The sequence below is a fragment of the Falco biarmicus genome, chromosome Z, assembly GCF_023638135.1.
Source record: "Falco biarmicus isolate bFalBia1 chromosome Z, bFalBia1.pri, whole genome shotgun sequence".
Taxonomy (NCBI): domain Eukaryota; kingdom Metazoa; phylum Chordata; class Aves; order Falconiformes; family Falconidae; genus Falco; species Falco biarmicus.
Genome location: NC_079311.1, coordinates 766,695 through 786,457, shown reverse-complemented (window position 1 = coordinate 786,457; position 19,763 = coordinate 766,695). Strand labels below are relative to the sequence as shown.

At 47.9% G+C, this 19,763-nt stretch overlaps 1 protein-coding gene across 4 annotated transcripts in view; it reads right to left on the bottom strand.

Moving 5' to 3' along the window:
* The window catches only part of LOC130142532 (paired box protein Pax-5), a 139,364-nt gene that overhangs the window by 76,093 nt on the left and 43,508 nt on the right, over positions 1-19,763 (bottom strand). For all 4 annotated transcript variants that reach the window (XM_056324665.1, XM_056324664.1, XM_056324667.1 and 1 more), the window contains one exon: positions 12,377-12,552. In XM_056324665.1, the coding sequence (XP_056180640.1) occupies positions 12,377-12,552 (176 nt within the window). The remainder of the gene's footprint in view (positions 1-12,376; positions 12,553-19,763) is intronic.

The window sequence follows — 19,763 nt, the reverse complement described above, 5'->3', positions numbered from 1 at the left end:
TCTCCACAGCCACAAGAAGCAGAGGGCAACCGTTTGCCTGAGGGGAAACACAGACAGGGGGCTGTGCCTTCAACAAAAACTCCCACTGGTGCGAAGCCTTCCAGCTTGGCAGTGCTTGAAAACCACTCATCAGGCACATAATCCGATGACAATTTCTTGCGTACCTTAATTCTGTCTGTTACTTAATGCCTTTTAGTTATTTAGGCAGGTCCTAATAACCGGTCCAACGCTCTTAGCCAAACGCAGCGTACGATGAGCGCAGTTCTTCTGCCTGGCTCCACTTTGCAGCCCCCATTTCGGAAAGGCACCTGCCGCCTCCAGCACCTCCTTCTCCCCCAGCCTGCCGGGTACGTCTCTGGACGTGACTTGTCTGGACTGACTCATACTTCAGGTCAGCTCTCAGCCCGGAGGAAACTTCTAGAGCATGGAGAATGAGCAGAGGAAACCCCTGCCTCTCCAAGGTTGCCCTTACTCGATTATATTTTCAAGGTGGGAGGAGAAGGGCTGTAACCCCCCCCCACACACACACGTTAAGATGCTCTCTTAGTGTAAGAGCTTCCTTCCTTTCAGACTTAATTATTTTTTTTCATTTCCGTGAATTCTGCCGCCACCAGATTTTTAAGCAGCTGCTATTCATATGAGCGGAGAGGAATTATGAAATGAGCCCTTTTTTCTGGCTTATCTCCACAACGGCTTTTTGTCGTCACACAGCCGGTTCTGTAGGTTGTCTCATTCGCTGACCCTCTAAACAAATGACAACCCAAAACTACAGCATTCTTCCGAAAAGCCAGCATCTGCACTGAGCAAGCTGCACAGCTCCTGGCCACTTCATCCCAGATGGGTCTCCGTCTCATCCTGCACGCTGTGTGAAACAGGTCCTGCTTTCCCACTCCAGCCGTGCTTTTTACATTTTCCATTGCAACCACACGGAAGTTTCCCCAGCGTCACAGCAGCTGGAAAGAACAGCTGGTAACTGGACATTAGGGTCATAGGATAATCCAGGCTGTAAGGAAGCTCCAGAGATCCCTCAAAGCAGGGCCAACTACTGGGCCCAGACAGGTCGCTCAGGATTTTATCCAGCTGGGTCTTGAAAACCACCATGGATGGAGACTGCGTAACTTCTGAGGGTAACCTCTGCCCTGCCTGCCTGTCCTTGGGGCAGGGAGAAGGGCTCCCTTGGACCCTGCAGAGCCTCTCCTGCCTCAGCTCATGGCCCCTGTCTCCTCTACTCGCACTGTGTGCGCGTTTGGCTCTTTCTAAGATGCTTCAGCCCATCAAGATCTCCGGGTGTTCACTAGCCGTGTAGGGAACGTACTTTGAGAAACTCATCTTTGTGGATTAAAGTGACGGACAAACGTAGGGAAAGCCTACAGAACGAGTGTCAAACAGCAGTAATTTCTGAACCAAAGGGTGGGCATTGTGTTTGCAACTGTGCAAAGCAAGCCTGAGGGATCCAGGCGTTTACTGGGGAATAAGAAGTCTTGTTCTATTCTTCAAATGCCGGTGCAAGCCCTTCCCCTCAAATACAACAGGAGCATGCCAGGCATTAAACAAACCAACGTGCAAGTGTGTTTACTCACAGATTTGTCCCTCCCTCTCTTGCAGGGCTAACACAGACATAAGGAGGTCATTCAATTTTGCTATGACATGATCTTGGCTGACTAGTACTGTTGCATGTTGCATGACGTTATCTTCTTCCACAGAGAAAACCAGCTTCAGGACAATCCCAAATCTATTTTCCTATGCAAGCGGAGCATCACCTACGGCTGTAATGTGCACGGATGGCTCCCCTACTGTTTCTCAAAGGGACAGAGACTACATGAGCAATTGTAAGTCTACTCATCTTGCTGATATATTACACTTTGATGTTTTATTGAAAATCTAATGGGCAGCCAGTAAATCACTCATCTCCGTCAGCTCTTGGGCAGAATCTGCTGTTTGACTGGCTACCTTCTGTGACTTTTTCTGTAATGACAGACCCTCTATCTGCTGGTGACATGAAACCTTGGAAGGAAGACTCCACTGAAGATAAAGATGAGGGGTATTATTTAAAACTTGCTGATATGTTAGACCTAGTTTATCTCTCTGAACTGAAAAAGCTATTTCCCGCAAAACACGTGATGAACAATCACTCAAAGCCGGTGCCCAAACTGCAAAGAAATGTGGACACTCTGGAAAGGTAACAAGAGGGGAAAGCTTTTCTTAAATTTCCCACCTCTGTACCACACATGGAAACCACAGCGAGATCACCCACTGCCTTTTGCAGACTCTGTGTTCCACTGTTGTCACTAAGCTGCAGGTGTAAAGCTGGTGTAAAGTGCTAAGGTGAAACCATGACTGGCAAAGCATCCCCTTGTGGTGTTACCCAACAGAAACAGTGCTAAGGCTGCAATTTCCAAACACGGTTTCCCCAGACCCTTGAGTAAAAAGCACACCACACTCCTCTTCGATGGCATTTCGAGTCCCTGAGGAGCTCCCAGCCATGTCTGAACACCAGGAAGCCAGTTCGACATCACAGGCTCTGGACCTCAGCTCCTGCAGGCTCAGTCGTGCATGTACGCCAGAGCCTCAGCCATGTCACTGTACCACATGTCACCGACAGTCCCTCTGCACGAGCCGGTGCACAACCTGGGCAGCCTGCCTGGGGGAAGAAACATCCCCCACTGCATCTGTACAGAGCAAAGAGCAAAGAGACAAGGACAAAGGAGATGTCAGCGCTGCAGACACAGCAAGGCTGGCCTTTCCCTTAACTTCAGAATTTGTATTTTCACATACGGTCATATCTGAGAGCAGTCAGGAGGAAAAAAAGGGGTTGTTAAAAACCAGGAATTCACTGCAACTCCTGAAGCTGTTATCTACCTCTGTATTTTGGGATCTTCAGTCCCTGCTGGGGCAAGGGGAGGAGGCAACAAACTGGACTCCTCCAAGTAGGAGACAGACCGACACGCTGCCCTGCCAGAGCCAGACATGGTCCCCAGTGAAGCCACATGAGCAGGGGGATGAGCCCCAGCAAGCCCTATGCGGCAGACGCAGAGGGAAGCAGCATCAGCGTAAACCCAGGCTGTCACTGGGGCTTCTCCAACAAAATAACATGCACTGGGAGAGCTCAAACACACCCTGAAATCCCCAGGACCCGTGCGCTGCTGTCCTCCCCCAGCTTGGTTTGGTTGCACCGATTTGGCCACATGTTGCTGGCAGGAGAGGGAAGAAGGAGGCATGGCCCAGTGGCTCTCTTTTTTTTTTTTTTTTCCTTTTGGTCCATTTCTTCAGGTTCTGACTCATTGCAGCTGAGTTGAGACAGAGAGACCCAGAAAGACAAGAAACGGCTTGTGGGTTTCCTTACGTGACAACAAGCACCTCCACGCTTTGCCAGCACAGCAGGGTCAGTGCGGTGAAACCCCAGCGCCAGTCCCAGGGCACTGCCCGCTAGGCACTGCAGACCCATGGAAACGCTCCCTACCACCTTCTGGAAAAGTCTGCAGAAATCCTGACCCCCCAAGATGCCTGTTGCTTCCAAAGCAGGAAAGCCAGTCACCGCCTGCTCCCGCTGGCAGGGACCCACAGGAAGGGACACTGAGCTCAGGTGGGGACACAGGGTATCTTCAGCTCTCTGCCTGGACAGAACAGTGGGCATCCCTTGCGTTATCCCACCTGGGTTTCTTCCCACCTGTTTTGCTTACCCAAAGACCAGACATTTCAGTTCCAGCCCTGCTCAGACAGACACCCCCAGGTATTCACGCAAGCTGCAGGGCACTTTTTAAAAGGATGATGCTGATGCAGAGAGACGTTAGAAGGATACACAGCTCCTGTCATGCTGCTTCCCCACCAAACTCCCTGCTGCCATGGCCCCACTGTCACGCAAAATACCAGGTGTCATACAACACAGTCTGCTGTGACTGTCACCACCCAACACATGTCACAACAAGGCGGCGCACATGGTGAGTTTTGTGCAGTGCTCAGAAGCTCACGCATAAAAAAACGCCTGTACAGGAGGGCAGAGCGGCAAGGATGCAAACGGGAGGTGTCGGCCCAAGGAACTGTGCTTTCTGCTGCTATTCGTAAAGAAAAAGGCTTTCTACTCATAAAAGTTGATTTGCAGCAGGAAGAAACACCATGGCAGGTTTCTTTTCTCCTTCTTGATTGTAAAACAGCGCAGAAGGTCGTGCATTGTCCCCATCCCATCCTGGCAGTGCAATGGAAGGATGGAGGGATGGGAGAAGAGACTCTGTCCCAAGGAGGCTACAGCCCCTCCATGGCACCGCAGAGAAGTCACTGCATGTGGCTGCTCTACCTTGATCTGCGCTGCTGGTGGAACTGCTTTCCCCTCCGCAGCCGTTATTTGTCTTCTCCATCCAGACAGCATGACCCTGGGGGACACTGGTCCTCCCCAGCTAGCCAGTGCCCAAAGCTCTTAGCCCTGTGCTGCCTGCTGGGTCTTCCCAGTACCACTGTAATGCAAGTAAGTGACAGTCGCAGTGGTAGTGAACACAAATAGGAATCCTACACAAAGTTTCGCATACTGAAGGCTCAGCCTCCAGAAGCCAAGGGCAGTTCAGAGCAATGAGCTCCCTGGAACAGCCAGAGGGTCCTGGAAGATGGCAGAGCTCTATCCAACACCTCTGCAGAAAAACCCGTTATTTGACCACCATCTGGTGGGGCTCCCCACGAAACCAGAAGCTGCAGTTGGCAGCATCCTGTTAAAGCAAGCCTTAGCTCAAAGGGCTTTGCACATGGAGCACCGCTTGAACAACCACCTCACGCAGGTGTCGTCTCCGAAGAGCTGCTGCTCCCTCCCAGGGACAAGCTCTGTTGTTATGGCTGAGCACTGCTACTCTCCAGTCCCTCTAAATTTCACCATTGTTGAAAGGTAATACTCGGGAAGAAAAAATATTACCAGCCGGAAAGCTCCTTCTGAGTAGCCTCTGACTGATGCTCTCCCTGTCTCTGCCCATTTTTACCACTAGCAGAGACGGGCAGCACCAGGAGCAAGTACATCTCCGCAGCACATACACATGCCCCCTGGGATGCAAGCACCCCCGTTCCCACACCCCCCAAGCACGGCTTGTCTTGGAACCGGCAGCAAAATCCCGCTGCCAGGCAATCCCCAGAACCAGCCAGCACCGCATCCCACTGTGTGAGCACGGCAGGGTCACCCACCTCCAGCGCAAGGTACCGCATCCTGCTCCTGCCCCGTCACGGGCCTGAGCACAGCGAGGGCGGACAGGCAGGCGGGTGGCTGAGCCACGGCTGCCCTTGCCCACGCTGCAGCCCCGGGGTGGGGATGCATTCCCTTCAGAATTCCCTTCGGAAAACAGCTTGACCCCCTGCAGCCCCCACACGGGGCGGGGGTCCCAGGCGCCCACGCTCCCAGCTGCTGTCCCTCCGCCACCCTACCCGCTCAGACCCCGCGCCCTTTCCATTCGGTAGGGGTATTGATCTGCTGGCAGCAATGGGCTGGATAATTAGCCAGGAATTAGGGTTTCTATTACAGCCAGGAGGCTGCCCCAGCTGATTTATCACCTGAATAATTTACTGTGATTGAAAGGAAATTAAAATGAACTCCATTTGACAACTGTGCGCTTTTATGGGCTTTAGTGAAGACTCAAAAGCCAAATTAATAGCCTAGTGTTGTTTAATAGTCTACTGAGAGTAAATACGGGAAGGTTTTTCCTCTCCTGATGTGCTCTCTTATGCTGGGGTTTAAAGTTGTTTTTTTTTTCCCCTCCCACCGATAAAGCCACAGACTGATCAGAGGAGGTTTCAGCTGGGAGAGGCGCAGCTGTAAAAACCACAGAGCCACCCCGGCTCCTCACCTGCCTGTTTCTGCAGGTGGAGGGGCTCACGGCACAGGCAAAACGGGAGCAAGCCAGCAGCCCCATTCAGCTGCCCACCCTGGCCAGTTTCCACCGGCATGGGATGAGGGACCAGCTGCTGGTGGGAGTGGGATACGTGAGACGGCACCGGGGTAACACAGCTGCCCACAAACTCATCCCGCACCATGGACCCCCGTGCACGGCGGCACAGGGTGCCCACAGCAGGGACATGCCTTCCCACCCAGCTCTGCCAGACTCCTGCACACGAGGAGCAGACCTGTCTGCAGAGCTGGCAGATCGATGCTGATTTCTGCTTTTCCTTTTCCTTTGTCTGTCCGTCTGTTTGTTGTTTTTTTTTCCCCCTCAATTTTAGCATTTGCATCCATTTGCCAAGCTGTGCAGTTTTTTGTTTTCCTTTTTAAGTTGCTCTTCATTTACCGCACCCTGTCACACAAGCCTTTGCGTAAGAGCTTGCGTTTACATGCTCACATCACTTCTTCAGGTAGCAGATCAAGAAAAGATTTGACTCTGGATGTTCACATACAGCCATGAGATAGTTCCAGCATTGCCACTGTTACTGGTGACTTGTTACTGGTACTGCACAACTAGGGAAGCCACAAGCAAATAAATACTAGCTCTGCATTTCTCGTCACAAGGATCAAGAGTATACAGCAGCCTCTGTCCACCCAAAGGCAGTGCCCCTCCAGAAAAAAAAAAAAACCCACACACTATTCACGCTCCAGGGAGCAGGATGAGCACACACTCCTGCAGTTCATTCTTTCCCTCTGCCTCTCCAACAACTGCCCTCGGAGAGTGAGCGAGTCACACTTTAAAACACACAAATGGGTCACACTTTCTGGCTTGGAAGTAGGACTTGCCTTGTTACTTCTGAAGATTAAACTCCAATATTGTAAGGAGGGGTGTTCTCAGGAGGCTGCATTCCTGCAAACACACCATCCAACACAGCTCCTCACAGTGGAAAAAAAGAGATTCCTCTTTCAAAGCTGCAGCACACTTGGATAGAAAGTAAAGCTTGAGGATTTTCTGAAGGACTTCACGCCCCCCCTCTTGGTCAGTTTAGAGAACTCCTTCATCACAACTCTTCAAAATAGAGGGCAATCGGGTTTCAACTTCATGCAATTTTTTGCCACCAATTCACTAATAATTTTTTTCATGTTCATTAGTTATCCACATTTCATCTGCCTACGCTTATCTCCAGACTCAGACTTCGCTGCGCTGCACATCATGAATACATACACTAGTATAAGTTTGCCAGGTTACTGTTTTCTACCTAAGCCCAGAATAACTACATTGTACCCAGAAATTAATCCGAGAACTGATACTCAGTTCAGCTCTAGCTAAAAGCAATGGGAAAGCATCAGTAACGGCCTGGGAATTATCTGCTATTAACAGCAAGCAATTCTCTTCCAAGTTGGTGACCTGCAAAGTGTTGAATCTGGTCACATCATGTTATGCCTCATTATGGCCTTGATCTAAAGTCTATTGAAGTCAATGGAAATATTCCTCTTGGCTTCAATGAGTATTCGATTGGACCCAAGTGTGAAGCTGAAAATACAAGAGAATCCATTTCTGTTGTGGACAGAAATAGAGCACAGATAATTCTCTTCTTTATTCGGAGGAAATTAATGCACTGCTGCTCCTATCAAGCTGATCCTGCTGTATATCCGTCACCCCCCGGTTTTCCCCTGTGCAAGCATTAATCCTGCTCTCACAGTCAGCAAAAGCACGTCAGCCTGCAAACCCCGGTGTTTCCTGCACCCGTCCAGCCTCCCATGCCTGAAGCCCTCCAGCTCATGGCTGTTTCCCAGGTCTTGATCTCCAAGAACATCTCCCGTCCATGCTTTGACTGGTAAACGCATGGTTCACACGACCGATCCCGCAGGTTCGGCCAGCCCGGGATGGCTGCCTCACAGAGCTGGGGAGAGCTCCTCCATCCCTCTGGCTGGAACGGTGGGAAACCAGCAGAGGACAGTCAGCCTCACGGCCACGTAGAGGGGCTTGCCGAGCACAGCCAGCACCTCCAGTTCCTCCAGCTAGATGCTTCTACTGGACTTTCAGGGGGGACCTTACTGCTCTCCACAACTACCTGAAAGGAGGCTGTAGCAAGGTGTGGTAGGTCTCTTCTCCCAGGACAAGAAGAAACGGCCTCAAATTGCACCAGGGGAGGTTTAGATTGGGTATTAGGAAAAATGTCTTCACCAAAAGAGTGGTCAGGCATTGGAACAGGCTGCCCAGGGAAATGGTGGAGTCATTGTCCCTGGCGATGTTCAAAAAACACGTAGACACAGCGCTTAGGGACACGGCTTAGTGATGGACTTGGCAGTCCTGGGTTAACGGTTGGATCTGATGATCTTAAACATCTTTTCCGACCTCAATGATTCCATGATTCTATTCTACGACCAGGCACCAGAAAATCCCACCATTCGGCACAGCAGCTCTGTGCACGGGAAGGGCATGGGATGAGTGCCAGTTCTGGATAACATCTGAGTTGCCAGTGCAGTGATCACGATAGGTGGGGTTTTGCCCCTGGCAGGGGCCAGGCTGCAGCATGTTGATCTGCCACGGCCGTAGCCGTACAGCACAACCCCATCGCAGGCAGGGAAAAGCCGCTCCTTGTGTCAGTAGTGGCTTTGTTCCGACGGAAGCCTGGATGTCAGCTGTGGAAGCAACACCCACAGCCTTCCCCGTGGGCACAGGGAACCGCACTGCAGAGCTAACGCACGGAGGAGCACCAGATCCACGCACCAGGATGCACGGAGAGAAGGGAACTGCTACCCATCCAGGAGGCAGATGCTGTGGCGGCTTTCCTTCTCTGAGACCTGAGGATTATGTGACATTTCAAGCTGTGAGCTTTGTCCCGGCCGATGAAAGAGCTGCATGGTGCTGGCGACCAGCAGCCATAAGCAGAACGGCTGCACAATGGCAGCACTGCAAACATGCCGCTATCTGCATTTCCAAATCCATGCCCACGAATACATGAAACCAGTTTTCCGCGAACATTAGCAGGCAGTGCGATTCGATCACAGGCTGTTTGCAAACAATGAGCACAAAAGGGCATGAACGTCAGGGAAAAGGCATTCATTTCGTACAAGAATTCATTTTTGCAGCAGGGCTCTGTCAAGGGGAAGCAGGCCAGGGCGCTTCTAAAGTGCTGACTATATGCCTTGGTTACTCCCCCGTAACGTAAAGACATGAGAGGACTCGACTCCGTTTGCACAGCAAGGCTCAGCTTCGGGCTTCCCAGCTCCCAGCTGCTCAACCTCACCTGCCATCCAACGTTTCTCATGCTCTGCACGTGCAGGTATCACATACCCACGCTGCAGAGTACACACCTATGCATGCACAGCTGCACCACTGGACATTCGGCTGCAAAATGAGGCACGTAATAGGAGATGCCTTATTTCTGTCCCCCAATACACGCAGGATGACGCAGTCTTTAATAATACGAGGTGGAATCCCTGCCTCACCCTGTGCATGCAGTGGGCACTGTTTTTGAACAAAGGACTGCCTGATACTTTATTTTCCTGTCATTGTCCAGTGGTTGCCTTCTCTTTCAGCGTCGTATAAGCCCTTCCCCAAAGACAAGTATTCATTCCCTGTGGGTCTCTCTATAGAAGGCACAGCTTACAGCAGCTGTGAAAACTCAGGTGATGCTTGTCAAGAACACAACATGTTTCGAGCTGAGAAATAACTCTCCATTTTAAACAGGTGAGCTGAGGGAAACATTGAAGATGGAAAAGTAAAGGAAAGAGATTGGAAGAACTTAAAAGTAAAGGGTTTGGCAGTGATGAGCAAGCACCCCCACACATCCCATCAAAACATATACCTGCAGGAGGGGCAATGCACGCTTTTCAACAGGCAAGCCCAAGTTTTGTCCAGAAAATTTATTACGAGGACTTTGGGCGGCAGAGGCCAGCCTTCAGCGGGGACAGAGCATGCTGAGGTTGCAAAATCTTTGCTGTGCAGACCTGTCCCCCCATGTCACAGCTCACCACGGCCAAGGGACTGTTCTCAGTGCACAAGCAAGGAGGAAGACTTAGACAGGCACCACAAAACGGGGAGAAAAAGGAGACAAATTGCTAGCGCATAGCAATTCTTCTGGTAAAATATCCAGAGCCTTGCTTAGGTGAGCAGCACAGGGACACCAACAAGTTTCTGTGCCCAGGTAAGACTAGGGATATTCATCTGGCTGCTACTGGCCCAAGATTCTAGTAAAACAGATAAGCAGTGGGTCAGCAGCTCCTACCAGACTTCTCCCCACACGTTGTCTCTATAGGGAGAAGCACCTTTTCCGTATTTTCCTCTACAGAAAGAACTCGGGACTCCATACATCCACAGCTGACTGAGTTCCTCAATCACTGCATCTGGGTTCTGCAGCACTCTGGACAACCAGATGCCAGAGGCAGGTCTTGGTTGACTGTGACAATCTATTGCGGACACAACTCTGGTCTTACAAGTCACATCCTCAGTATTTTGTCCTCATTGATTTGTTTGGCCTTACGAATTGATCCAGATAGCTTCTCCAGTTTGGTTAAGTATCATGACAGCCTTGCTTGAGTCACCAAAAGAGGTAAGACAAGACTGCTTCGATAAGGGGTGTAGCTCATACCATACCACATCCCTGTGAACCAGAGCTAATCATACAGACCATGACACTCACGTTGAAGGTCACACTCTACATGACACCAAAAAGCAGAAGCCGACCCCAAATTGCCACGAGCCTTTAACCATAGCCCAGCCTTCCAAAAGCAAACAATGCTCTGACCCATATGAAAGCCAATAGCTACAAAATCCATTTGTAATCAAACTTAAAAATGCCTAAGCGAGGCAGTTCTGCTAAGCACCTTTTTTACGTCATAGTATCACATTTCTTAGCGTCTATTTGACTTCCCAGAGCATGCAGAGAGAGTAGCCTGTTAACCAAATCAATAGCACCGTATCTCCGATCTCAATAAACTGACTGCACAGCCAGCCTAGACACAGCTGCTTACGTGGACCCAAGGAGATCCTTGCGCCACCAACAGCCAGATATCCCGTATTTGACCATCAGGACAATACTTCAGCAAACATCCTTCTGCAATTCTCTCATTCTCCTAATTAAACCGGTAAAAATTCATCTCTGGATAAGCGTTCACTTGCTCCTGCACTCCCTCCCTTGAGCTACAGTTCTGCATGACTCAGAGACTTCGGAACACAGAAACGAATAAACCATCCTCTTTCCTCACTGCTCTCTTTATTAAGCTTTTTTTTTTTTTTTTTTTTTTTGGCATGGAAAAGTTTCCCAGGGACAGATCTAACACCGCACAACTTCTAAGTGACCGACACTGAAAAGGCTTGCTGTAGGAGTGGGACACAGTGCTTGTCCTCTCCCAGCGTCACCCCTGTTCAGATGGGACAGCCACCATCTAGTGGTACGTGAAGGCCATTTCACCTTGCAGAGACACTTGGGCACTCCTAAGGAGCGTTTCAAAAAACCAAATTGACCTCAGCACCTTCTCCATCTTTTTCCCGCTGGAGTTCCAATCCGCAGAGCTTCTCAGCAAACACAAACCAAGGGAAACCACGAAATCAGCAGAAGCTGGTGAAAAGCAAATGGCTCTACGAATTAAATACCAAATGACAGACTTTCAGCACATGTAACTAATTTTTTTTTTCCCAAGAATTTTACACCGATACCTATTACTTAACTGGAGCCACGACGGTAGTAGGCTACCGTAAGATAATCTCCAGTGGCTTTCAAATGTATAGATTTCCCCAAGAGAAATCCAGTGTTTGTGTGCAGTCTGAGAAGTCCACCCACCTTGACAAAAAGCAGGTCTGATATGAAGAACACTGAAGATTAATGGCCAAATACATCCAAGCTAGACCAGTATCAGTGCTGAAAGTGATATCTTCATTTCTACCTCCCTCTCAGCAGCTAAATTAAAGGCTGCTGCCCAAGGAGAAGAACACAGAGAGACCCAGTTCACGAGTTTTAGCGTGTGCTTCTCTACTGTGCCTACAAAAATGGAACTTTCCCAAAAAATTAGTACCAAGTCCTTCTCAAACACGCTGCTAATCTGTAGGTGCAACTAATTTACTTTCAGATACTAATTGGGTGTTTCTTTCAGCAAATGGCCAATTACATGCCTAATAAGCCATTCCTGGATACAAAATCCAATTTGTGTGCGCCATCAGGCTAACTATGAACCAAAATTAGGCACCGGGTTTTGCAGGTCTTCTTGTTACATAGCCTGCTTTTGATCTAACAAAAGCATCAAAAGCTGTGATGTTCAAGGACTCATTTGATGCAACTGGTTCAGACCAGGTGTAATTTCGTAAGCAAACACTTGCTAATGTTTACACAACAAGTGTTTTTTCTTCATTTTTTAATACTCGGTCTTTTATGGCTAACATGCACTTTGGCTGAGATCAGCTTACATGACAGCTGTTTCTCCATCTTTTTCTACTGAGACTCTGAGAAGCATTTGGTGATGTCCACCAAACAGATCACTGCCAGCAGAAAGCATTATCAGGAAAACACCGAACATTTGCAATAGTACCTGCTCTGGTTTGATGGGCTCAGTTGTTGTGAAAATGTCAGAATAATGTTGCCTCTCGAAGACTCGATCCAACACTTCTAGCTGTTGCTGGGTGAAAAGGTCTCCTCGCATCTGTTTCCGAAGAAAATCTCTGCCTGGGAGAGAATGGCCATTTGGTACCGGAGATTCCTGAATACCTTAAAGAGGAGAGAGAAGATGGAGAATAAGTAGTCATTGCAATCATGACACCTACAGAGGAGTGCTCATTTTAGCCCTTGATTATATGTGGATACCAGTATCATGACACCACGAAGACTCTTTGAGAGGAGGTTACAAGCAAGATAAATATTCCCAGAAGACGCACCGACTGGTCTTCCATTACATTACCATTGCATTCCATTCCTTTCCATTCCAGCCAACCCTCAATCCAATTCACAATCAATGATCCCACACATAATTTAAAGGCAGGACAAAGGATAATGGCCACATCTTTGGTCACACCTCTTTTACTGCACCACCTGAAAACCTGTCTGGATGCAGGAGGACATGGGAGGATTAAGTACACCGCCTGATGCTACAGTCACAATCAACTTGGGTTACCTCCGGTAGATCTGCTTTGCCCAGTCACCGCCCATATGCAAGGTCCTGCAAGTCCTTCTCAGCTCCATCCTGTGCCGAGCTTCAAGCTATGGCACGTCCCATCTTGAGAAGCAGAGGCTCTCCACCCAGCACCAGGTCCCCCTGGCAGCAGCTGGCCAGGCAACCTCCAAAACACAGACATTTCCTGCACTGTGTCGAGATGGGATGTCGCTGAGGTTCAGCAACCACTGCAACACCCTCAGCAAGGCCTGAACTGATGTGTCGTCCTTGCACTGCCATTTCACTTTGTATTTCTTAAGCTTATTGACACAATGAAAGCCTGGGCTCCGAGGCACATTTTTCTCTCTCCCCGCTTTGGAAGAGATTTTTAGCAGAAGTCATAAGTGACTGCCCATGGCTGAAAAGCCCTGAGACAAGTTTGAAAAATGTTTAGATTGGCAGTTCAAAAAGACTCTTGCAATACAGGGGCTTGTTTCAATTTGCTTTCTGCAGATTCACAGTGGTTTTCTACTTTTCCTTCACCTGTCAGTGCCAGAAATGTATCTTTTATGCACTGAAAGCTGAGGTCTGCAGTATTCCCAGGACTCCAGGAGGTGGAACTCCAAGAACAACAGTAAATATCAGATTTCTCCAGATGGCAACACTGCACTAGACAGAGGGAGGAAATGTTTTAAAAATAGAAACTTGCTGCCAAGATAGTTTTGAGGAGCAGAATTCAAATGCATCCTTAACAACAAGATCTTCATGCCTATTGCAGTGGCCTACTGTCCAAGTAGCCTGCAGAGGAATAACATCACTCAGATCTTCTCTGGTAGATTCTGCGTCAAGTTTTTTTGGTGGCAAGTACAGAGGCAATCTGTGCAAAGACACCCTGCTGCTGTAGACACCAGTTTTGTCCATGGACATGCGCTGGCCATCGGTAACACGGGCGATGCACTGTAGACAAGATTTTTCACAAGGGACTACTGATTTGAGATCATCTTCAGTGCAGCTGGATTTAGTGGAAAATGCCATGTATCCAGGAAACCAGGCTGTTTTAAGAGAGATCTCCCAAACTGGGGGACCGATGCACAAGAATACTTTTTCAGCCTAGGTCACTCTCTGCAACAAAGCACTTCCACTGAACAGGCATTTGATGTTAGCAGTTAATGCTGGAAACCTCCTTCTAACTTTTAGTTCAGCAATTTAGGCAACAGCAGCTTTATATTTACCTTTTTAGAGAAAGTCATGCAACTTAAATCAAGAGTAGACAATGTCGGCTTTTGTAAAGTGCAAGGATCAGTTTATTCCACACAGTAAAAATACCTTCAGCCTGTCCTCTGAATAGAAAGTCTAAGCGTGTGTACAGAGCTGTGAAAAAACACAAAGCAATATAAGAAAGCGGTGTATCTTTAAATCTTTTCCTTTTTTTTTTACTATTCTAAATCAAATAATATCTAATAGACCTAGTGCTGGGTTTAGTCAACCATGGCTTATAAAATTAAAATTCTGGTTGCTAGCTGCATGGTAGCAAAGGGCCAGGGAGACCCTGTTTCTGCAGCACGGAAACACTGGCTTTAAATTTCAGGTTAAACTAATGTTATTCACTATTTGGCATCAAAGTTAAAGCTTTATGCAGTTTTGGTCTAAAGGGGGTGATGAAAAGCAGTGAAATGATCCAAGATGTGGCATGACCTGGAAAATTTCTTGGCGACATCAGCGCAGTTTGTGCATTGTTTATACACGCAGAGATCAGGTGTATAATGAGACCCCATCATATTTAAATACGGAGCTGCTGGCCTGCATTTCACCAGCAGCACTTTTATTACAGCATGCAGCTCTGGATTTTTGGGGGGAGGTGAATACGTTTGAGAAGATAAGCCAGCCAAAGGCGAAGCCTGCTGCAGCAGCCTTGGCTGGGGCTGGGGCAGCACCATGCTGGGAGCTGGGCTCCCATCTCAGATCCCAGATCCTGGTATCCCGAGGGGCTTGGGATGGGCACAGACAGAGACACCACAGAGTGCCTGTGGCACTGGCTCAGCCACCTTCATCCCGGCTGCTCATCCTCCAAGGGCAGCGAGGCAGAAGACCACCTTTGGGTGTTGCCATCAAAGCATCCCAAGAAATACAAGGAAGAGGAGGAGATCTCTGGCTACATGGGAAATCCTCAGACAAACACCAGACCAGAGAAACACGGAGGGAGCCAGTGGATGAGATGCCTTGCTGCACGGTGCTGGGCAATATGGCAGGGGACGAAATCACACAGAGGTGAGGGCGGGACTCTGGAAGGGTTTGGTTTCAAGGTGAGGATTTCATAGAATCATAGAACCACTCCGGTTGGAAAAGGCCTTTTAAGATCGTCAAGTCCAACCGGTTAACCCAGCACTGCCAAGCCCACCACTAAACCAGTCCCTAAGCACCACAGCTACACAGTTCCTAAACACCCTCAGGGATGGTGATTTGGCACGGTGCTGCCGGGTAGGGACCCATGCAGGAACGGGGCAGGGCTGGGACCACTGGGATGGCTGTCACTGTCCAGAGAATCCAGCACCTTTGTGGAAAGCATCTGGGAACCACCCAAACCTCGCTCGCTCTTGTCATCACTCCCTCTCTGCATTCTGTGAATGAAAAGATACCTGTACTTTTTCAGTCGGTTTCCCAAACTTGGACTAATTGCAAGTAAATGCTGGATTTCACTGCACAAGTAAAATACTTTCTATACACTATACATGACACCTGAAAGGTCTCTAGGATGCATTTGGCTGTTAGACATTATATAAATGTGAGATAATTACCATTAGCATTATGCATTGTTTGAATACACTAGAATATCTTCGGTAATTAAAATACTGTTGGCAGGTTTGAAACAGTTTGGGTTATAAATAGGCTCCAGGGAGTGGTAAAAACATTTTTCATATAATCAATGCATCCACCTAGGAGGGTTATGTTTTGTTGACAGTAGCACTACGTGTGTACCTACCTACTCTGCAAAACAATTAGTTCCCAGTCCAATGGCATCTTTCCAGAAATGCTAATGAAGAGCACAGATATAATACTCTGCTTAACGCAGAAGAGGACATTCTTCTCAGCCAAATGTGTCATCCCTTATCTCTAGCAGATTACACAGATGGGACAGGATGGTGCCGTTAGACCAACACAATTCCTGAACACTTCCCTCCCTGCACGAGGCCTCCTGGGGATGCGCTGGCAGCCCTTGCACCCAGACCTGTCCCGATGCCCCAGGGAGAGCCCATGCCTCCGTTGTGCGGGCACTAAGCTCCAGCAAGCACCGGACCTGCTCTGGTTGCCTCCCGAATTCCTCCCAGGCATCCAGCCCTGATCCGGACACCCCACTCCACTCCTCTCAAGTGCACAAAGCTCGGTGAGTGATCCCACTCGCAATCTGCAGCTGTAGGACTTGCTGTGTTGGGCACAGTCCCGGTGACAGCTCTCCGCACCCAAAGCCACTAGCAAGGACTTGCTAGGTGCAGAAAACAGCAACCACTTCTCACTCTGAACTGCACGGGACACCTTCTTCTCTGTTTGCATCCCACCCAGATAAGGTGACCCATGGTTTCACAAGAAAAGCCAGGCACTTTTCTGAAGAAACTGGCTAGACTTGAACATAATTTGACACGCTAGCAAAGATTCCGTATAGCTAGTCAAAGTCTGAACAGCCTAGGAAGAGTTAGGCATGGAACAGATCCACCTCTGAGAAGAGGTACCACGCACGGTCTCGCTGACAAAAGGCTCCCTACATACAAGGGTATCATCCAGAAACATTACATCTTTGTTAATTAAGAGCAAGTTATTTTCTGAGGACCTAAGCAAATGGCAAAATCAGTTTAAAGAATTTGATAAATTGTGATCTCACGGTTTTTAGCATACTTTTACGGTTGATTACTGGTCCGTGACATTTTCTGAAACAGTAGGAGAATATTTGAAATTGTTAAATAAGCCTAAGACAGATTTTTAGTGATACCACGAAACTCACTTGATTTAAAATAGTGTTTGGCTTGTACATTTCTAAGACTATGGGCCAAAACAAGGAGAGCAAAGGACCCTAGACCCTGCCTCCACAAAATGCTAGAGCATGTTTAAAAGCTCTGAAGCACAGTGTTGGAAGAAGCGTTCGCCGGAGTCAAGAAGACGCTCAATATGAGTTATGCATCTTGCTCAACTTTTTTAGTTTCTAACACTACTTACATAGAACCGATACACATGCACATTCGTAAAGCAGAAATATAACTGGTTAGTAGTCTCTAAACGCGCGCGGTTCTCACACCCCTAATTATCATGACTAAAATAAGCATTCTATCCATGTAGCTAATTGTGCTGCTGTGCTTCAGCCTTGTAGTTTGTTACTCCCTATTTTCCCATGCTGCTCCCTATCTTTCTTGGCCCTGCACCTGCTTTCCCAGCAGCTGTAGCTTGTTACAGCCACGGCCTGTTGGCACAACATAATTACTTGGTCTCAGGATTCGAGAATAGCCCAAGGCTACCTTTCTTGTTAACTTCAGCACAGCAACTTCAGTACAATTCTGATTACAGGCCTCTTCTAATACCAGGCCTGCACTGTGCAGATCTTCAGAGATTCTAAGGCCACGCTTCTGCAGCCATTCTTCTGCAGCACAGCATTAAAAAAAAAAAAAGCGAAATACGAAAACACATCAGTAAAAAAACCACCGAAATAAAGAAAAAGATCAGCTCCACCTTGGGGTTTTTTATTATTTACTTCTTTATTTATACTTACCTTCCTACCGTTTACAGTACCTTGCGTTAACACAGAAGCACGGTAAATCCATTATTAGATCTCTGAAGTGAACTCCCTTGGATTCACGGAAACCCAAGGAGAAAACACAGGATTTCCCTGTGAAAAACTGAAAATGTTACTACTTTGCGACCATTTTTCTCTCTTCCACCTCTACCAGCAAATCAGTAAATATGAACCTTGCTCTTTTAAGGGGGGCAGTTAATGAAAAAAAGTGTAAAATAGGCTATTTCTTTAAGGAAGTTGCACACAGCTGTTTATCAGGATCTGGCTTTCTCAGCCTTTCTACCAGCTGTAGGCGGCTAAACTCTTTTCAACGAAATGCCTGCATTCAGTCTTTTCTCACTTGGTGCTTGTTTTTTTCTTTTTCATTTAAATGACTTCAGACAACAGTACAATGCAATTACTGCATTATGAAGTGCCACTGTGAAATAGCACGGGACGGACCCTACCCTGGTCTGAGGGAGTGCAGCTCCACTCAAAGATCTCAGCCTGGTGACAGCAGCTGAGAAATGGGTCCTATCCGCAAATTCAGCTGCAATAATATTTCCAGGGTTATTAATAAAAATGATGTACCATGAAGCGCACGCATCCACAGTGCATCTGTCTGATGCAGTACTCTTCTGAAGAAAAAGAAAATTTTCCAGCTTCAGGTTTTCAGGTTCCTTTTTTCTAAGCAACGTGGTTTTACAGGGTTAATCAAGGATGTAAATAGCTAGTACCATCAACAGCCCATATTCATAAAGGACATGGTTTCTGTCTCTAATTTGTACTGTCCAACTTCATTACCTGGTATCATACCTAATTACTCCACCTTATAGGGAAATGCAGACTAATTAGGAAGGATGTTATTCACCACATTTAAAACATTATGAAGCAAATGAAATATTACCAGGAGGCAAAAAGGTGATTTGTTTCCTTGTATCATGCCTGTAAATTAGTCCAGAGAAGATAAAGACTTTGTTTAATTACCATTTGGAAGGCTTTGTTTAAAATGTAAACTGAATTTTCTTGCCACCTTCTCGGGACTGCGTGCATTTGGCAGCCAGCAGCCTCATGCTCTTCCCAGAAGAACACTGAGTTTCAGGGCCCCCATTCATGGTGAGAGATCTTTGCATTTACACTATATCTGAGTTTTCTAAGCACTGTTATTTATTTTTTCAAAGGACAGTATCACTAAAAAGAAGCTTTATATTTTGAAGTGCATATAGCTGCTGATCACACAAATATTTTCAAGAGAAATCACTATATTTCACAAAGATGCGTATGGGTTTTGCCATAGATCAAAGGGGGGGGGGGGGCGGGGGGAGGGAAGATAAATCATCAGAGGTCCAAAAATACTTTTCATTTGGAGAAGATATCAGGCCATTTCGATGGCACTGATAGAGTCTCTGCTCTGTCTCCATTACCCACCGAAGGCAGCCCGAGTCAGGAGCTGACTACGCTAGATTATATTCCCTATAAGATGGTCACCAATATATATATATATGATCTTCAACCTCTATTGATTGACCAATTTCACAAGCAAAGACTGGTGAAATGAAGCTGAAATGAACATCATGCTTTAACTCATTGAACCCATCAGGCCTGAGTTAATCTCACTGCCCACTGTCTCTGATAGAATTCAATTGATCAATCATGTTTCGGTGATAGTACCATTTCAGTGGCTTATTGCTTCTCCATTTCAAGGCTTGACCTGTTAGATACACTCGGACCAGCTCTGCTCCTCCTGGAGACACAGAGACCAGCATCTGCTGATGGTAGGGCATCATCCTGCCTCCAGGCTTGGAAAAACTCGGCGGCGGAGGGGAGAGGGTTGCTGCTGAACACTCCTACCTTTGCATTCTGTCTTTACAGGTATTTTAACAATTTTGCAGTTGGGATGGGTGTGAAGACACGAGGAGCCTGAGCGGCCCGAGTCCCCCGCCCTCTCATCACCTCCCGCCACCTCCCATCCACCCCACACGATCACCAGCTTAACAAGGAAGGAAAACACTGGGTTTGTGGCACATCTGTGCTCCAAGCCCTCGGGTACGGCACAAGCTGCAACCTGGCCTC